This window comes from Elephas maximus, chromosome 4, assembly GCF_024166365.1.
Source record: "Elephas maximus indicus isolate mEleMax1 chromosome 4, mEleMax1 primary haplotype, whole genome shotgun sequence".
NCBI lineage: Eukaryota > Metazoa > Chordata > Mammalia > Proboscidea > Elephantidae > Elephas > Elephas maximus.
Genome location: NC_064822.1, coordinates 103,592,068 through 103,606,655, shown reverse-complemented (window position 1 = coordinate 103,606,655; position 14,588 = coordinate 103,592,068). Strand labels below are relative to the sequence as shown.

The 14,588-nt window shown below is 40.0% G+C and overlaps 1 protein-coding gene across 1 annotated transcript; it reads right to left on the bottom strand.

The window, feature by feature from the left end:
* Window positions 1–2,265: 2,265 nt before the first annotated feature.
* Window positions 2,266–3,189, bottom strand: LOC126076313 (olfactory receptor 8S1-like). Its single transcript, XM_049884868.1, has one exon. The coding sequence runs from the start codon at window positions 3,187–3,189 to the stop codon at window positions 2,266–2,268; it is 924 nt and encodes a 307-aa protein (XP_049740825.1).
* Window positions 3,190–14,588: the final 11,399 nt, after the last annotated feature.

Here is a 14,588-nt window from a genome sequence, read left to right as displayed (position 1 = left end):
TTTGGGGGAGTGATGGGTGGCTTCCCTTCCTGAAGTCAAGTAAAGGAGGCACCAAGAAAGTGACTCATAAATACAAGATTTCACAAAAGCGGGGAAGATTAACTTATCATTTCTGTGTATGAAAACTTCTGATAATTCAATTTCTTTAAAATTAGAAAATACTGGCTAACACTAATGAGTACAACATGACCTAGTTTACCTTTTGTTTTTAATATAGTGAAAAGGTAACTGAAAGGGAACAACAAATGCCATACCGTATTGTATCCATGCCACACTGTCACACTTGCTGTCAACAGAGCAATACCTTATTATTTAAAATTGAATATTGAGCAGGTGCCAAAATAATCCATAATTTTTTATGAGCTAAAATGCGTACAAATATGAGTAAAAATAGCCAAAAAGGAAGCAACTAATGGACCATAGGAACTATACCCTACACAACCCAGAGAGCAGAAGATGTCTGGCTATCACTACCAATTACCCTGACTGGGATCAAAACAGAGGGTCCCAGACAGAGTGGGAGAAAAATTGTAGAACAAAAAATCAAATTCACAAAAAATATTGGACTTACTCATCTGAATGAGACTGTAAGAACCCCCAAGACTATGGTGCCAAGATACCTTTATGACCTGGAACAGAAGCTATTCCCAGAGACCACTTCTTCTGCCAAACCTTAGATAGACTCAAAAAATACACAATAACACCTGAGAAGGACATGCTCCTTAGAATAATCAATTATACCAGACCCAAAGGGCAACATTTGCCCAAAAGCAAAGATAAGAAGGGAAGAAGGGGTAGAAATCAAGATGAAAGGAAACTAGGAATCCAGGGCCAAAATGGGGAAAGGGCTGACACACTGTGGGGAATGAAACTGATGTCAGGGAACACTTTTTGTACACACTATCCAGTGGGAAATTAATTTGCTCTGTAAACTTTCACCTAATGCACAATAAAATGTTTAAAATAAAAGAATAAAATTATCAAGGTGAAATGCCTTTGAATCAATTGACTAATGATCTCTCAAATTCTCCAGAAGGGAAGAGAAAAATATCCCAAAATACTAAATGGGCTCAAATGTTTCCCTCATATATGAAATTTGGAAATGCTTTGGTGATAGAGTCTGCATAAATGTATTACTATAGAAATGCATAATTAGGATAAAGGACATTTAGGAAAATTCAGTTTCAGCAAATTGTTACTGGACTATTGGGCAACTTAGAAAGGTGCCGTGGTGGTGCAGTGGTTAAACACTAAGCTGCTAATTGAACCTCCTTCTGTAGAGGCAGGGAGAGGCAGCTGCTGGTGATGCCATAATAATTTAGCTGTCCTGGCAAGCTATCAAAGATTGGGAAGAATGCACAAAGGGAAGGTAGACGCCACCAAACGTGTCCTATTTTGCAAATCTGCCCAGAATCACAACCTATATCTGCGTATTTGGAGACATTCCCACACATTCCTTTCATCCCAAGTCCCACCTTTAAGCCTTATGGAAGAGTTCTGAAAAGAACTTCAGTCCTTCAGCTGAAGACTCAGATAGTCACTGGTAAAGTGATTATATGAGATCCCCTCAGATTCTGCATTGTCCTGGTATTTCTGTTCTTTTCCATCCTGTTTTCCTAAGAAGTGTTCTTCTTCCTGAGGCTGTGGGCCTGCTTAAAACAGGGAAATGAGTACAACCAGGTCAGCTATGCTAGGAGTGGGTTTTCCTAAAGGCCTTAGTTTCCAGATTAAGCTCCATGTAACAGCAAACATCTTGGAGGGTTTCAATCCTATTAGGGTGACTCAATAATTTCTTTTTCTGCAACTCTAACCAGAACTCATTACCTTATGCCCCTGTGAAACTCATTATGACCTTTCTCTTCAAAAGATTCAGGTACTTTTCTATTGAGAAAAACTATAGCTTTCATTGCTTTTCCCAAACTTAACGACGAAGAATGACAGCTAATTTACATCAAACCTAACTACACATACACACACACACACACACAAAAACATGGACAAACACACAGAACACACACACAAGAGAATTATAGGTGGACATGTTCATAACAATTTTTTTATGGTTTGGCATGAATATTTAATACATTTTTCTGCCTCTGAGTGGGGTTGAACTCAATGATACACACTATAATAAGTCTGTGTTGCTTTCTTAGTTATTTCTGATTTATTTTGCCAAATTTCTTATAATGAGCAATCAGAATGTTCTCCTTAGTGTCTTGCTACATGAGTTTCTCTCTGAATTCCCCATCATGACCTTTCTTTATTCTACCATTGCAAACATTGTAAATACTTTCCCAGTGGTCTTCTCACAGCTGCCTTCACCTCCTTGTTCTTCAGGCTGTAGATGAGGGGATTCAGTATGGGTGTGATCACACCATACTGCACAGAGAAGATCGACTCAAGGGCCAAGCCTGAGGATGGCATGAAATATCGAAGAAAACCTGACCCATAGAAGAAGATCACTGCAGCGAGGTGGGAGGAACAGGTGGAAAATGTCTTGCTTCTGCCAGAAGTGGAAGTGATGCTAAGGATGGTGAAGAAGATGCAGACATAAGAGAAAAATATTAAAAGGAAAGTTGTAAGTCCATGTGGGATAATAGAGCAGAGCATGACAAGGAAGTTGGTGGAGACATCAGAGCAAGACAGAAGGAAGATAGAGGGCAACTCACAGCTATAGTGTGGGATGATGTAGGTATCACAGAAGTCCATTTTCTTTGCCAGAATGACATTAATGACTGTGTCCAGAAAGCCCAAGCCCCATGAGCCCCACAGAAGCTGCACACACCACTGTTTACTCAACACCTGGCCATAGAGCAGAGGGGGGCAGATGGCAGCATAGCAGTCATAGGCCATCACCGAAAGAAGACAGGCTTCAGTCCCTCCAGTGATAAACACAAAGACTATCTGAGCCAGGCAGCCCCTCACTGAGGTGGCTTTCTTCTGAGACAGAAGATTCTCCAGCATCTTGGGTACTGTGACCGAAGAGAAGCAAAGGCGACTCAGGAAGAAGTACATGGGTGAGTGGAAGTGAGAAGCGGTCCTGTTGACCAGCAGCATCATCAGGTTCCCCAGCATGGTCAGGAGGTAAATCCCCAGGAAGAGCACAAAGAGTAGAGCCTGGATCTTGGGGTCAGCAGACAGCCGAAGGAGGAAGAACTCGGTGATGGTACTGTGGTTCCTCGAGGCCATTTACAAAATCTTATCCCTAAAAATGAACAGAAAAACATGGCAGTGAGATTTCTATTGTCTTCCAACCAATGTTCACACTCCATTGATTTTCATTTACATGGGCAATTTATTTATTTATTGTGCTTTAGGTGAATGTTTACGGCTCAAGTTAATTTCTCACAGAAAAATTTATTCACGTATTGTTTTGTGACATTAGCTGCAATCCTCACAATAAGTCAGCATGCTCCCCATTTCCACCCTAGGTTCCCTGTGTCCTTTCAACCAGTTCCTGTCCTTTCCTGCCTTCTTATCCTGCCTCCCGACAGGAGCCTCCCGTTTGGTCTCATGTATGTGGTAAAACATGAGTATTTCTTAATGATGAAGCCCAAAATGTGGGTAGACAAATGTGTAATGACCAGGGATGTAGGCTCTTGGGTCTTTGTTTACATTCTTAAAATTGGAATAATATACCCCCCTGTTAGGGTTTTATGAGAATTAAATATGATAATACATATAAAGTACATTTTAAAAACCTCTACAATACTGCTCAATTTAAATTATCATTATTATTAATAAATCCTCAAGCAGGATTTATTAATCTGTCTTGAAAGAAGTACAACCAGAATAATCCTTAGATGCAAGCATAGCAAGACTATGTCTCACATACTTTGGACCTATTAACAGGAGGGATCAGTTGCTGGAGAAGGACATCTTGTTGGTAAAATAGAGGGCCATCGAAAAAGAGGAGGACTGGTGGATTGACATAGTGGCTGCAACAATGGGTTCAAGCATAGCAACAATTACGAGCAATGACACGGGACCTGGCAGTGTTTCGTTCCCTTGTGCACAGGGTCACTATGAGTCAGAATTGCCTGTACAGCACCTAAGAAGGACAATAACAACATGAGCAGTAATCTCCTATCAGGTTAAAGCTGTTCTCGCCACAGTTGTCACTTTTTAGGGAAGGTAGTGTAAGAGCCATTTGAAATTACCAAAGGTGTCTGCTCTCCTTTTTCATCCTCCCAAGTTGAAGGGTAGTTTGGCATTTTGATGCTCAATAGAGCTTTCCCCTTAGAAGCACTAAATACCTTGAAGCTACTGAGGGTAATTTCACTCAGAAGTAAAGGGCACCCAGTCTTAAGAAGGACAAGGGAAAGAGAAGATGGCCCCCCTAAGTCCAGCACTGAAATCACTTTCTGGAATGGATGTGCACCTTGTAAAGGGCCAAGCCCCTAGGCAAATAAGGAGGAGGGGATTGTAGTACCATGCCAGTGTCCACGACATGGACAACTCAGCCAGGCGAGTAGGAAACATGAAAAGGAGGAATAGAATTTCAAGAATCCATGCTCCTGGAACTTTGACAGCTTGCCAGGACACTTAAATTACTATGGAATTTCCAGCAGCTGCTTCTCCCTGCCCCTACAGAAAGAGGTTCTTAATAAAGAATTTTTCTTTGCATAATCTAAGACGCCTTCTTAAAATAGAGGGATATAGAACATTCGGTTTTGCTATATCTCAGTTGTGCAGATATTTGCATTCATCCCAAGACCTTTTTCTCAGCATTCAAGGGCTGGACTCTCCCATGTCTCTTGAATTTGGTTTTGACCTGACTTTCAGGTATGGTTTATAAAAAGCTCTGACATTTGAATTCCACATGTTAGTCAGCTTCAGCTGTGATCTGTTGTGCAAGAATCTACCTTTTGGTCACCAGTAGGATTTATCATGGTAGCCAAGTCCATTTCCTGATCCTGGCCATTGCTTTGCTGTCCTGTTCCCAAAAATCCCAAAACTGAGCCAAGGGGAACTTTGAGTCCCTACTTTTCAACTGTTCGGCCAGCAACACATCCCCATTCCTTTCCCATAACTCGAATACATATTACCTGCACACCTTCTCCAAAACACAATCTGCTCCTTGATGTGGCTGCATGGTCTTGATTTGATTCAGTTACTAGAATAAAATTTGTTGAGAAAGTATTTTCTATGCCTGGCTTTATGATTGAGTTTGTAAAATTCTGGTGATCATGAAATGATCTCTTGGATTCTTCACTGTTGAAGTGAAATGGCCACATGGAGCTCTTTCTTTGAAATGGTCTCTAACACCATCACCCTGGCATCTCTTCATTTGTCCCTCTGCTTTTCTTGTTCCTGCCATATATAGGATACTATTAGGTTTTCTTGTCTAAATAACCCACAGAGCAGGTGTGCTTAGGAAGCTTCTGGGTTGACTCATAGGCATCAGTTGTAGCCCAGAGGATGTCTGCGGCAGTGTTAGTTTTTCCCTGTGGTCGCAACCTGAAGTTAGACACTGCAATCAAGAATGAAGCAATTTTAGAAATACCAATAGGGTTCTTTTAAGTGTGGTCTTTGGAACCTCTGGGTTGAAGCAATGACTAGGACAATCAAATGTGAACTCCTGATAAAGAATTCATAGGAGACAAAGAAAACAATGAGTGTTCTCCTGATAAGAAATAAATATTTTTCAGCTGATACTCTGTTTTGTTCTCTCTCTGTGATTATCAGGCAATTTCACCGAGGTTCATTTGCTGTGTACATGTGAGTTTATGAGTAAATAAAAATAACAAATTAAAACAAAAACAAATTCAAGGAAAAAAATCCAATAACTAGTCATTTGCCTAAACCTAGCTGTCAAATATTTCTTGTATAATGAATACATATGTATTTCAAATTGCTCAATAGCTCTATAGAAATTTGCATGCTTAGTGATTAAGATTTAAAGAAGCATTTACTTAAGTGTATCATATCTTGAGTCACAATAAAAATCCCAGTGCCTTCTAGTGGATTCGACTCATACGGATCCTATAGGACAGAATAGAGATGCCCCATAGGATTTCCAAGGCTCTAAATCTTTATGGGCAATGATGAATAAGGAAGAACAAAGAAGAACTGATGCCTTAGAATTATGGTGTTGGCCAAGAATATTGACCATACAATGGACTGCCAGAAGAATGAACAAATCTGAGTATAGAAGTACAGCCAGAATGTGCCTTAGAAGCAAGAAAGGATGGTGAGAATTTGTCCCATATACTTTCGACATGTTATCAGGAGGTACCAGTCACTAGGGAAGGATATCATGCTGGGTAAAGTGGGGGGTCAGTGAAAAATAGGACGACCCTCAAGGAGATGGATTGACAAAGTGGCTGCAACAATGGGCTCAAGCTTAACAACAATTTTGAGGATGGCGCAGGACCAGGTACCATTCCATTCTGTTGTACTTAGGGTTGCTATGAGTCGACTGCATCTAATAACAACAAGAAATCTTCATGGAAGAAGACTGCCACATCTTTAAATTACCACAAATGATTATCAGGTACCCCCTGAACAGCTCAGATGTAAAACATCGTTTCTCTATGGGAAACCGATGCAAAATTTGAATTAGTTTTATTTCACTTATTTATTTCATAAAAGTTATATACATAAAAATCTAAGAGCATCATATATGAATCACGTAAGCACATGTTTATATATTTTTTCTTTTTTTTTTAATAACTTTTATTAAGCTTCAAGTGAACGTTTACAAATCCAATCAGTCTGGCACATATAAGTTTACATACATCTCACTCCCTACTCCCACTTACTCTCCCCCTCTTGAGTCAGCCCTTTCAGTCTCTCCTTTCTTGACAATTTTGCCTGCTTCCCTCTCTCTCTATCCTCCCAGCCCCCTCCAGACAAGAGTTGCCAACACAATCTCAAGTGTCCACCTGATATAATTGGCTCACTCATCATCAGCGTCTCTCTCCCACCCGCTGACCAGTCCCTTTCATTTTTGATGAGTTGTCTTCGGGGATGGTTCCTGTTCTGTGTCAACAGAAGGTCTGGGGAGCATGGCCGCCGGGATTCCTCCAGTCTCAGTCAGACCATTAAGTTTGGTCTTTTTATGAGAATTTGGGGTCTGCATCCCACTGATCTCCTGCTCCCTCAGGGGTCCTCTGCTGTGCGCCCTGTCAGGGCAGTCATCGATTGTGGCCGGGCACCAACTAGTTCTTCTGGTCTCAGGGTGATGTAGGTCTCTGGTTCATGTGGCCCTTTCTGTCTCTTGGGCTCTTAGTTGTCGTGTGGCCTTGGTGTTCTTCATTTTCCTTTGCTCCAGGTGGGTTGAGACCAATTGCTGCATCTTAGATGGCCGCTTGTTAGCATTTAAGACCCCAGACGCCACATTTCAAAGTGGGATGCAGAATGATTTCATAATAGAATTATTTTGCCAATTGACTTAGAAGTCCCCTCAAACCATGTTCCCCAGACCCCCGCGCTTGCTCCGCTGAGCTTTGAAGCATTCATTTTATCCTGGAAACTTCTTTGCTTTTGGTCCAGTCCAATTGAGCTGACCTTCCATGTATTGAGTGTTGTCTTTCCCTTCACCTAAAGCAGTTCTTATCTACTGATTAATCAATAAAAAACCCTCTCCCACCCTCCCTCCCTCCCCCCCTTGTAACCACAAAAGTATGTGTTCTTCTCAGGTTTACTATTTCTCAAGATCTTATAATAGTGGTCTTATACAATATTTGTCCTTTTGCCTCTGACTAATTTCGCTCAGCATAATGCCTTCCAGGTTCCTCCATGTTATGAAATGTTTCAGAGATTCGTCACTGTTCTTTATCGATGCGTAGTATTCTATTGTGTGAATATACCACAATTTATTTACCCATTCATCCGTTGATGGACACCTTGGTTGCTTCCAACTTTTTGCTATTGTAAACAGAGCTGCAATAAACATGGGTGTGCATATATCTGTTTGTATGAAGGCTCTTGTATCTCTAGGGTATATTCCTAGGAGTGGGATTTCTGGGTTGTATGGTAGTTCTATTTCTAACTGTTTAAGATAACGCCAGATAGATTTCCAAAGTGGTTGTACCATTTTACATTCCCACCAGCAGTGTATGAGAGTTCCAATCTCTCCGCAGCCTCTCCAACATTTATTATTTTGTGTTTTTTGGATTAATGCCAGCCTTGCTGGTGTGAGATGGAATCTCATCGTAGTTTTAATTTGCATTTCTCTAATGGCTAATGATCGAGAGCATTTTCTCATGTATCTGTTGGCTGCCTGAATATCTTCTTTAGTGAAATGTGTGTTCATATCCTTTGCCCACTTCTTGATTGGGTTGTTTGTCTTTTTGTGGTTGAGTTTTGACAGAATCATGTAGATTTTAGAGATCAGGCGCTGGTCTGAGATGTCATAGCTGAAAATTCTTTCCCAATCTGTAGGTGGTCTTTTTACTCTTTTGGTGAAGTCTTTAGATGAGCATAGGTGTTTGATTTTTAGGAGCTCCCAGTTATCGGGTTTCTCTTCATCATTTTTGGTAATGTTTTGTATTCTGTTTATACCTTGTATTAGGGCTCCTAGGGTTGTCCCAATTTTTTCTTCCATGATCTTTATCGTTTTAGTCTTTATGTTTAGGTCTTTCATCCACTTGGAGTTAGTTTTTGTTCATGGTGTGAGGTATGGGTCCTGTTTCATTTTTTTGCAAAGGGATATCCAGTTATGCCAGCACCATTTGTTAAAAAGGCTATCTTTTCCCCAGTTAATTGACACTGGTCCTTTGTCAAATATCAGCTGCTCATACGTGGATGGATCTATGTCTGGGTTCTCAATTCTGTTCCATTGGTCTATGTGTCTGCTGTTGTACCAATACCAGGCTGTTTTGACTACTGTGGCTGTATAATAGGTTCTGAAGTCAGGTAAGGTGAGGCCTCCCACTTTCTTCTTCTTTTTCAGTAGTGCTTTGCTTATCCGGGGCTTCTTTCCCTTCCATATGAATTTGGTGATTTGTTTCTCTATCCCCTTAAAATATGACATTGGAATTTGGATAGGAAGTGCGTTAAATGTATAGATGGCTTTTGGTAGAATAGACATTTTTACTATGTTAAGTCTTCCTATCCATGAGCAAGGTATGTTTTTCCACTTAAGTATGTCCTTTTGAATTTCTTGTAGTAGAGCTTTGTAGTTTTCTTTGTATAGGTCTTTTACATCCTTGGTAAGATTTATTCCTAAGTATCTTATCTTCTTGGGGGCTACTGTGAATGGTATTGATTTGGTTATTTCCTCTTCGGTGTTCTTTTTGTTGATGTAGAGGAATCCAAGTGATTTTTGTATGTTTATTTTATAACCTGAGACTCTGCCAAACTCTTTTATTAGTTTCAGTAGTTTTCTGGAGGATTCCTTAGGGTTTTCTGTGTATATAATCATGTCATCTGCAAATAGTGATAACTTTACTTCTTCCTTGCCAATCCGGATACCTTTTATTTCTTTGTCTAGCCTAATTGCTCTGGCTAAGACTTCCAACACGAAGTTGAATAAGAGCGGTGATAAAGGGCATCCTTGTCTGGTTCCCGTTCTCAAGGGAAATGCTTTCAGGTTCTCTCCATTTAGAATGATGTTGGCTGTTGGCTTGGTATAGATGCCCTTTATTATGTTGAGGAATTTTCCTTCAATTCCTATTTTGGTAAGAGTTTTTATCGTGAATGGGTGTTGGACTTTGTCAAATGCCTTTTCTGCATCAATTGATAAGATCATGTGGTTTTTGTCTTTTGTTTTATTTATGTGATGGATTACATTAATGGTTTTTCTGAGATTAAACCAGCCTTGCATACCTGGTATAAATCCCACTTGATCAGGGTGAATTATTTTTTTGATGTGTTGTTGGATTCTATTGGCTAGAATTTTGTTGAGGATTTTTGCATCAATGTTCATGAGGGATACAGGTCTATAATTTTCTTTTTTTGTAATGTCTTTACCTGGTTTTGGTATCAGGGAGATGGTGGCTTCATAGAATGAGTTGGGTAGTATTCCGTCATTTTCTATGCTTTGGAATACCTTTAGTAGTAGTGGTGTTAACTCTTCTCTGAAAGTTTGGTAGAACTCTGCAGTGAAGCCGTCCGGGCCAGGGCTTTTTTTTGTTGGGAGTTTTTTGATTACCGTTTCAATCTCTTTTTTTGTTATGGGTCTATTTAGTTGTTCTACTTCTGAATGTGTTAGTTTAGGTAGGTAGTGTTTTTCCAGGAATTCATCCATTTCTTCTAGGTTTTCATATTTGTTAGAGTACAATTTTTCATAATAATCTGAAATGATTCTTTTAATTTCATTTGGTTCTGTTGTGATGTGGTCCTTCTCATTTGTTATTCGGGTTATTTGTTTCCTTTCCTGTATTTCTTTAGTCAGTCTAGCCAATGGTTTATCAATTTTGTTAATTTTTTCAAAGAACCAGCTTTTGGCTTTGTTAATTCTTTCGATTGTTTTTCTGTTCTCTAATTCATTTAGTTCAGCTCTAATTTTTATTATTTGTTTTCTTCTGGTGCCTGATGGGTTCTTTTGTTGCTCACTTTCTATTTGTTCAAGTTGTCGGGACAGTTCTCTGATTTTGGCTCTTTCTTCTTTTTGTATGTGTGCATTTATTGATATAAATTGGCCTCTGACCACTGCTTTTGCTGTGTCCCAGAGGTTTTGATAGGAAGTATTTTCATTCTCGTTGCTTTCTATGAATTTCCTTATTCCCTCCTTGATGTCTTCCATAACCCAGTCTTTTTTCAGGAGGGTATTGTTCATTTTCCAAGTATTTGATTTCTTTTCCCTAGTTTTTCTGTTATTGATCTCTAGTTTTATTGCCTTGTGGTCTGAGAAGATGCTTTGTAATATTTCGATGTTTTGGACTCTGCAAAGGTTTGTTTTATGACCTAATATGTGGTCTATTCTAGAGAATGTTCCATGTGCGCTAGAAAAAAAAGTGTATTTTGCAGCAGTTGGGTGGAGAGTTCTGTATAAGTCAATGAGGTCAAGTTGGTTGATTGTTGTAATTAGATCTTCCGTGTCTCTGTTGAGCTTCTTACTGGATGTCCTGTCCTTCTCCGAAAGTGGTGTATTGAAGTCTCCTACTATAATTGTGGAGGTATCTATCTCGCTTTTCAATTCTGTTAAAATTTGATTTATGCATCTTGCAGCCCTGTCATTGGGTGCGTAAATATTTAATATGGTTATGTCTTCCTGATCAATTGTCCCTTTTATCATTATATAGTGTCCTTCTTTATCCTTTGTGGTGGATTTAAGTCTAAAGTCTATTTTGTCAGAAATTAATATTGCTACTCCTCTTCTTTTTTGCTTATTGTTTGCTTGATATACTTTTTTCCATCCTTTGAGTTTTAGTTTGTTTGTGTCTCTAAGTCTAAGGTGTGTCTCTTGTAGGCAGCATATAGATGGATCGTGTTTCTTTATCCAGTCTGTGACTCTCTGTCTCTTTATTGGTGCATTTAGTCCATTTACATTCAGGGTAATTATAGATAAATAAGTTTTTAGTGCTGTCATTTTGATGCCTTTTTATGTGTGTTGTTGACAATTTCATTTTTCCACATACTTTTTTGTGCTGAGGCGTTTTTCTTAGTAAATTGTGAGATCCTCATTTTCATAGTGCTTGACTTTATGTTAGTTGAGTCGTTATGTTTTTCTTGGTTTTTATCTTGAGTTATAGAGTTGTTATACCTTTTTGTGGTTACCTTATTATTTACCCCTATTTTTCTAAGTAAAAACCTAACTTGTATTGTTCTATATCGCCTTGTATCACTCTCCATCTGGCAGTTCAATGCCTCCTGTATTTAGTTCCTCTTTTTGATTATTGTGATCTTTTACCTATTGACTTCCATGATTCCCTGTTATGTGTATTTTTTTTTTAATTAATCTTAATTTGTTTGTTTTTGTGATTTCCCTATTTGAGTTGATATCAGGACGTTCTGTTTTGTGACCTTGTGTTGTGCTGATATCTGATATTATTGGTTCTCTGACCAAACAATATCCTTTAGTATTTCTTGTAGCTTTGGTTTGGTTTTTGCAAATTCTCTAAACTTGTGTTTATCTGTAAATATCTTAATTTCGCCTTCATATTTCAGAGAGAGTTTTGCTGGATATATGATCCTTGGCTGGCAGTTTTTCTCCTTCAGTGTTCTGTATATGTCGTCCCATTCCCTTCTTGCCTGCATGGTTTCTGCTGAGTAGTCAGAACATATTCTTATTTATTCTCCCTTGAAGGAAACCTTTCTTTTCTCCCTGGCTGCTTTTAAAATTTTCTCTTTATCTTTGGTTTTGGCGAGTTTGATGATAATATGTCTTGGTGTTTTTCTTTTTCTATCAATCTTAAATGGGGTTCGATGAGCATCTTGGATAGCTATCCTTTCGTGTTTCATGATGTCAGGGAAGTTTTCTGTCAGGAGTTCTTCAACTATTCTCTCTGTGTTTTCTGTCCCCGCTCCCTGTTCTGGGACTCCAATCACCAGCAGGTTATCCTTCTTGATAGAGTCCCACATAATTCTTAGGGTTTCTTCATTTTTTTTAATTCTTTTATCTGATTTTTTTTCAGCTATGTTGGTGTTGATTCCCTGGTCCTCCAGATGTCCCAGTCTGCATTCTAATTGCTCGAGTCTGCTCCTCTGACTTCCTAGTGTGTTGTCTAATTCTGTTATTTTATTGTTAATCTTTTGGATTTCTACATGTTGTCTCTCTATGGATTCTTGCAACTTGTTAATTTTTCCAGTATGTTCTTGAATAATCTTTTTGAGTTCTTCAACAGTTTTATCAGTGTGTTCCTTGGCTTTTTCTGCAGTTATCCTAATTTCATTTGTGATTTCATTAAGCATTCTGTAAATTAGTTTTTTATATTCTGTATCTGATAATTCCAAGATTGTATCTTCATTTAGGAAAGGTTTTGATTCTTTTGTTTGGGGGGTTGGAGAAGCTGTCCCGGTCTGCTTCTTTAAGTGGTTTGATATGGATTGTTGTCTCCGAGCCATCACTGGGAAACTAGTTTTTCCAGAAAATCCGCTAAAAAAAAATGCAGTCAGATCCCTATCAGAGTTCTCCCTCTGGCTCAGGCTATTCAGATGTTAATGAAGCCGCCTGGGGAGGGTGGGGGAGGGAACAGAGAGATAGGAGAGTAGCACCTCAGAATATAGCCAGAGTTGCTTGTCTTGCTTGGAATGACTATTATATCTGAGATTCCTGCGGGCGCGTCGCCTATGTGTGCTGGCTGTGTGGAGATTGCCCCCAGGGGGTATGGCCCACTGGAGTCACGGTCAGATCCTCCACTTCCAGCCCCACGCCCAGCATCAAGGCTCCCCTACTGGGACGGTGCACTCTCGACTCCAAAATCAGTCGCTGCCTCCCGGGGACTTCTCGTCCCTCCAGCCGCGTGGCCGTGCTGCCTCCGAGAACCAGTTGAGCCTCCTCCCTGGGTTAGTTCAGATGGGTGGAGCAGCTCCCCGTGCTTGTGCCGTGACGGAGTGTCCCGGCTGGGACGCTGTTCTCCCTGCTCCAATACCAGTCGCTGCCTCCTGGGGACTTCTCCTACCAGCTGCATCCCACGCCTCCCGCGTGACCCGGCTGGTCCCCTTCCCGGGGTTAGTTCAGGGGGGTGGAGCAACTCTCCGTGTTTATGGCGTACCTGCGTCCAGTCCAAATCCCTGCGGGACGGTTCCCCGGCTCGGATGCTGCTCTTTCTGCTCCAAGACCAGTCACTGCCTCCCAGGGACTTCTCCTACCGGCTGCGTCCCACGCTGCCCGTGGAACTGGCTGGTCCCCCTCCCGGGGTTAGTTCAGGGGCGTGGAGCAGGTCTCTGTGCTTGTGCCGTACCTGACTGGTGCGCTGGCTCCAGGCTCTGGAAACAATCGCTGCTTCCCCGTATTAGTTCGTTCTCCGTCTCTAAATCTGTGTTTGTTGTTCAGGGTTCGTAGATTGTTATGTATGTGATCGATTCACTTGTTTTTCCGTGTCTTTGTTGTAAGAGGGATCCGAGGTAGCATCTGCCTAGTCCGCCATCTTGGCTCCGCCCCTTTATATATTTTTATATGTGTGTCTGCATATATCTTTACATGAAAAACATGTACTAAGTATAAATAATAGTTACTTTCAATGGACAGTATTACGTACTATTTCTATTATTTACTCTTTTCAAGAGAATTCTCTATGTTTCTATATTGAGTACCTACTATATTAACGGAGAAAGGTGTTAGAATAAAAGTAGCGCAGGCTTAAGTAAAGGAAACCCATAAATGAAATAAAATGCCCTCTTATCACATTTAGAGAATATTGTGGTATTCAGGCATTTTTCCTTTAAACCTGTCTGTCTATATATTTATTTATCTATCTGTCAGTCTATCTACTTAATTTCATTCTTAAAATTGATTATACCCTTGATATTCAAATATAGTCTACAGACCAGCATTATTAACACACCTGGGAACTTGTTAGAAATGCAGAGTCTTAGGCCCCAGGCCAGATTTACTGAATATGGATTTACATTCAGTCACAGTCCCAGGTATTTCATATGCACATTTAATATTGGTAGCAGTGGATTAACTCTAAATTTAGTTTTGTAACTTTTTAAATTAGTATTTTAATATTCAGACTTTCCTCACATTAAAAACT

Excerpts from the sequence above, each read along its gene's own strand:
- LOC126076313 (XM_049884868.1), bottom strand. The coding sequence starts at position 3,189 with ATGGCCTCGAGGAACCACAGTACCATCACCGAGTTCTTCCTCCTTCGG.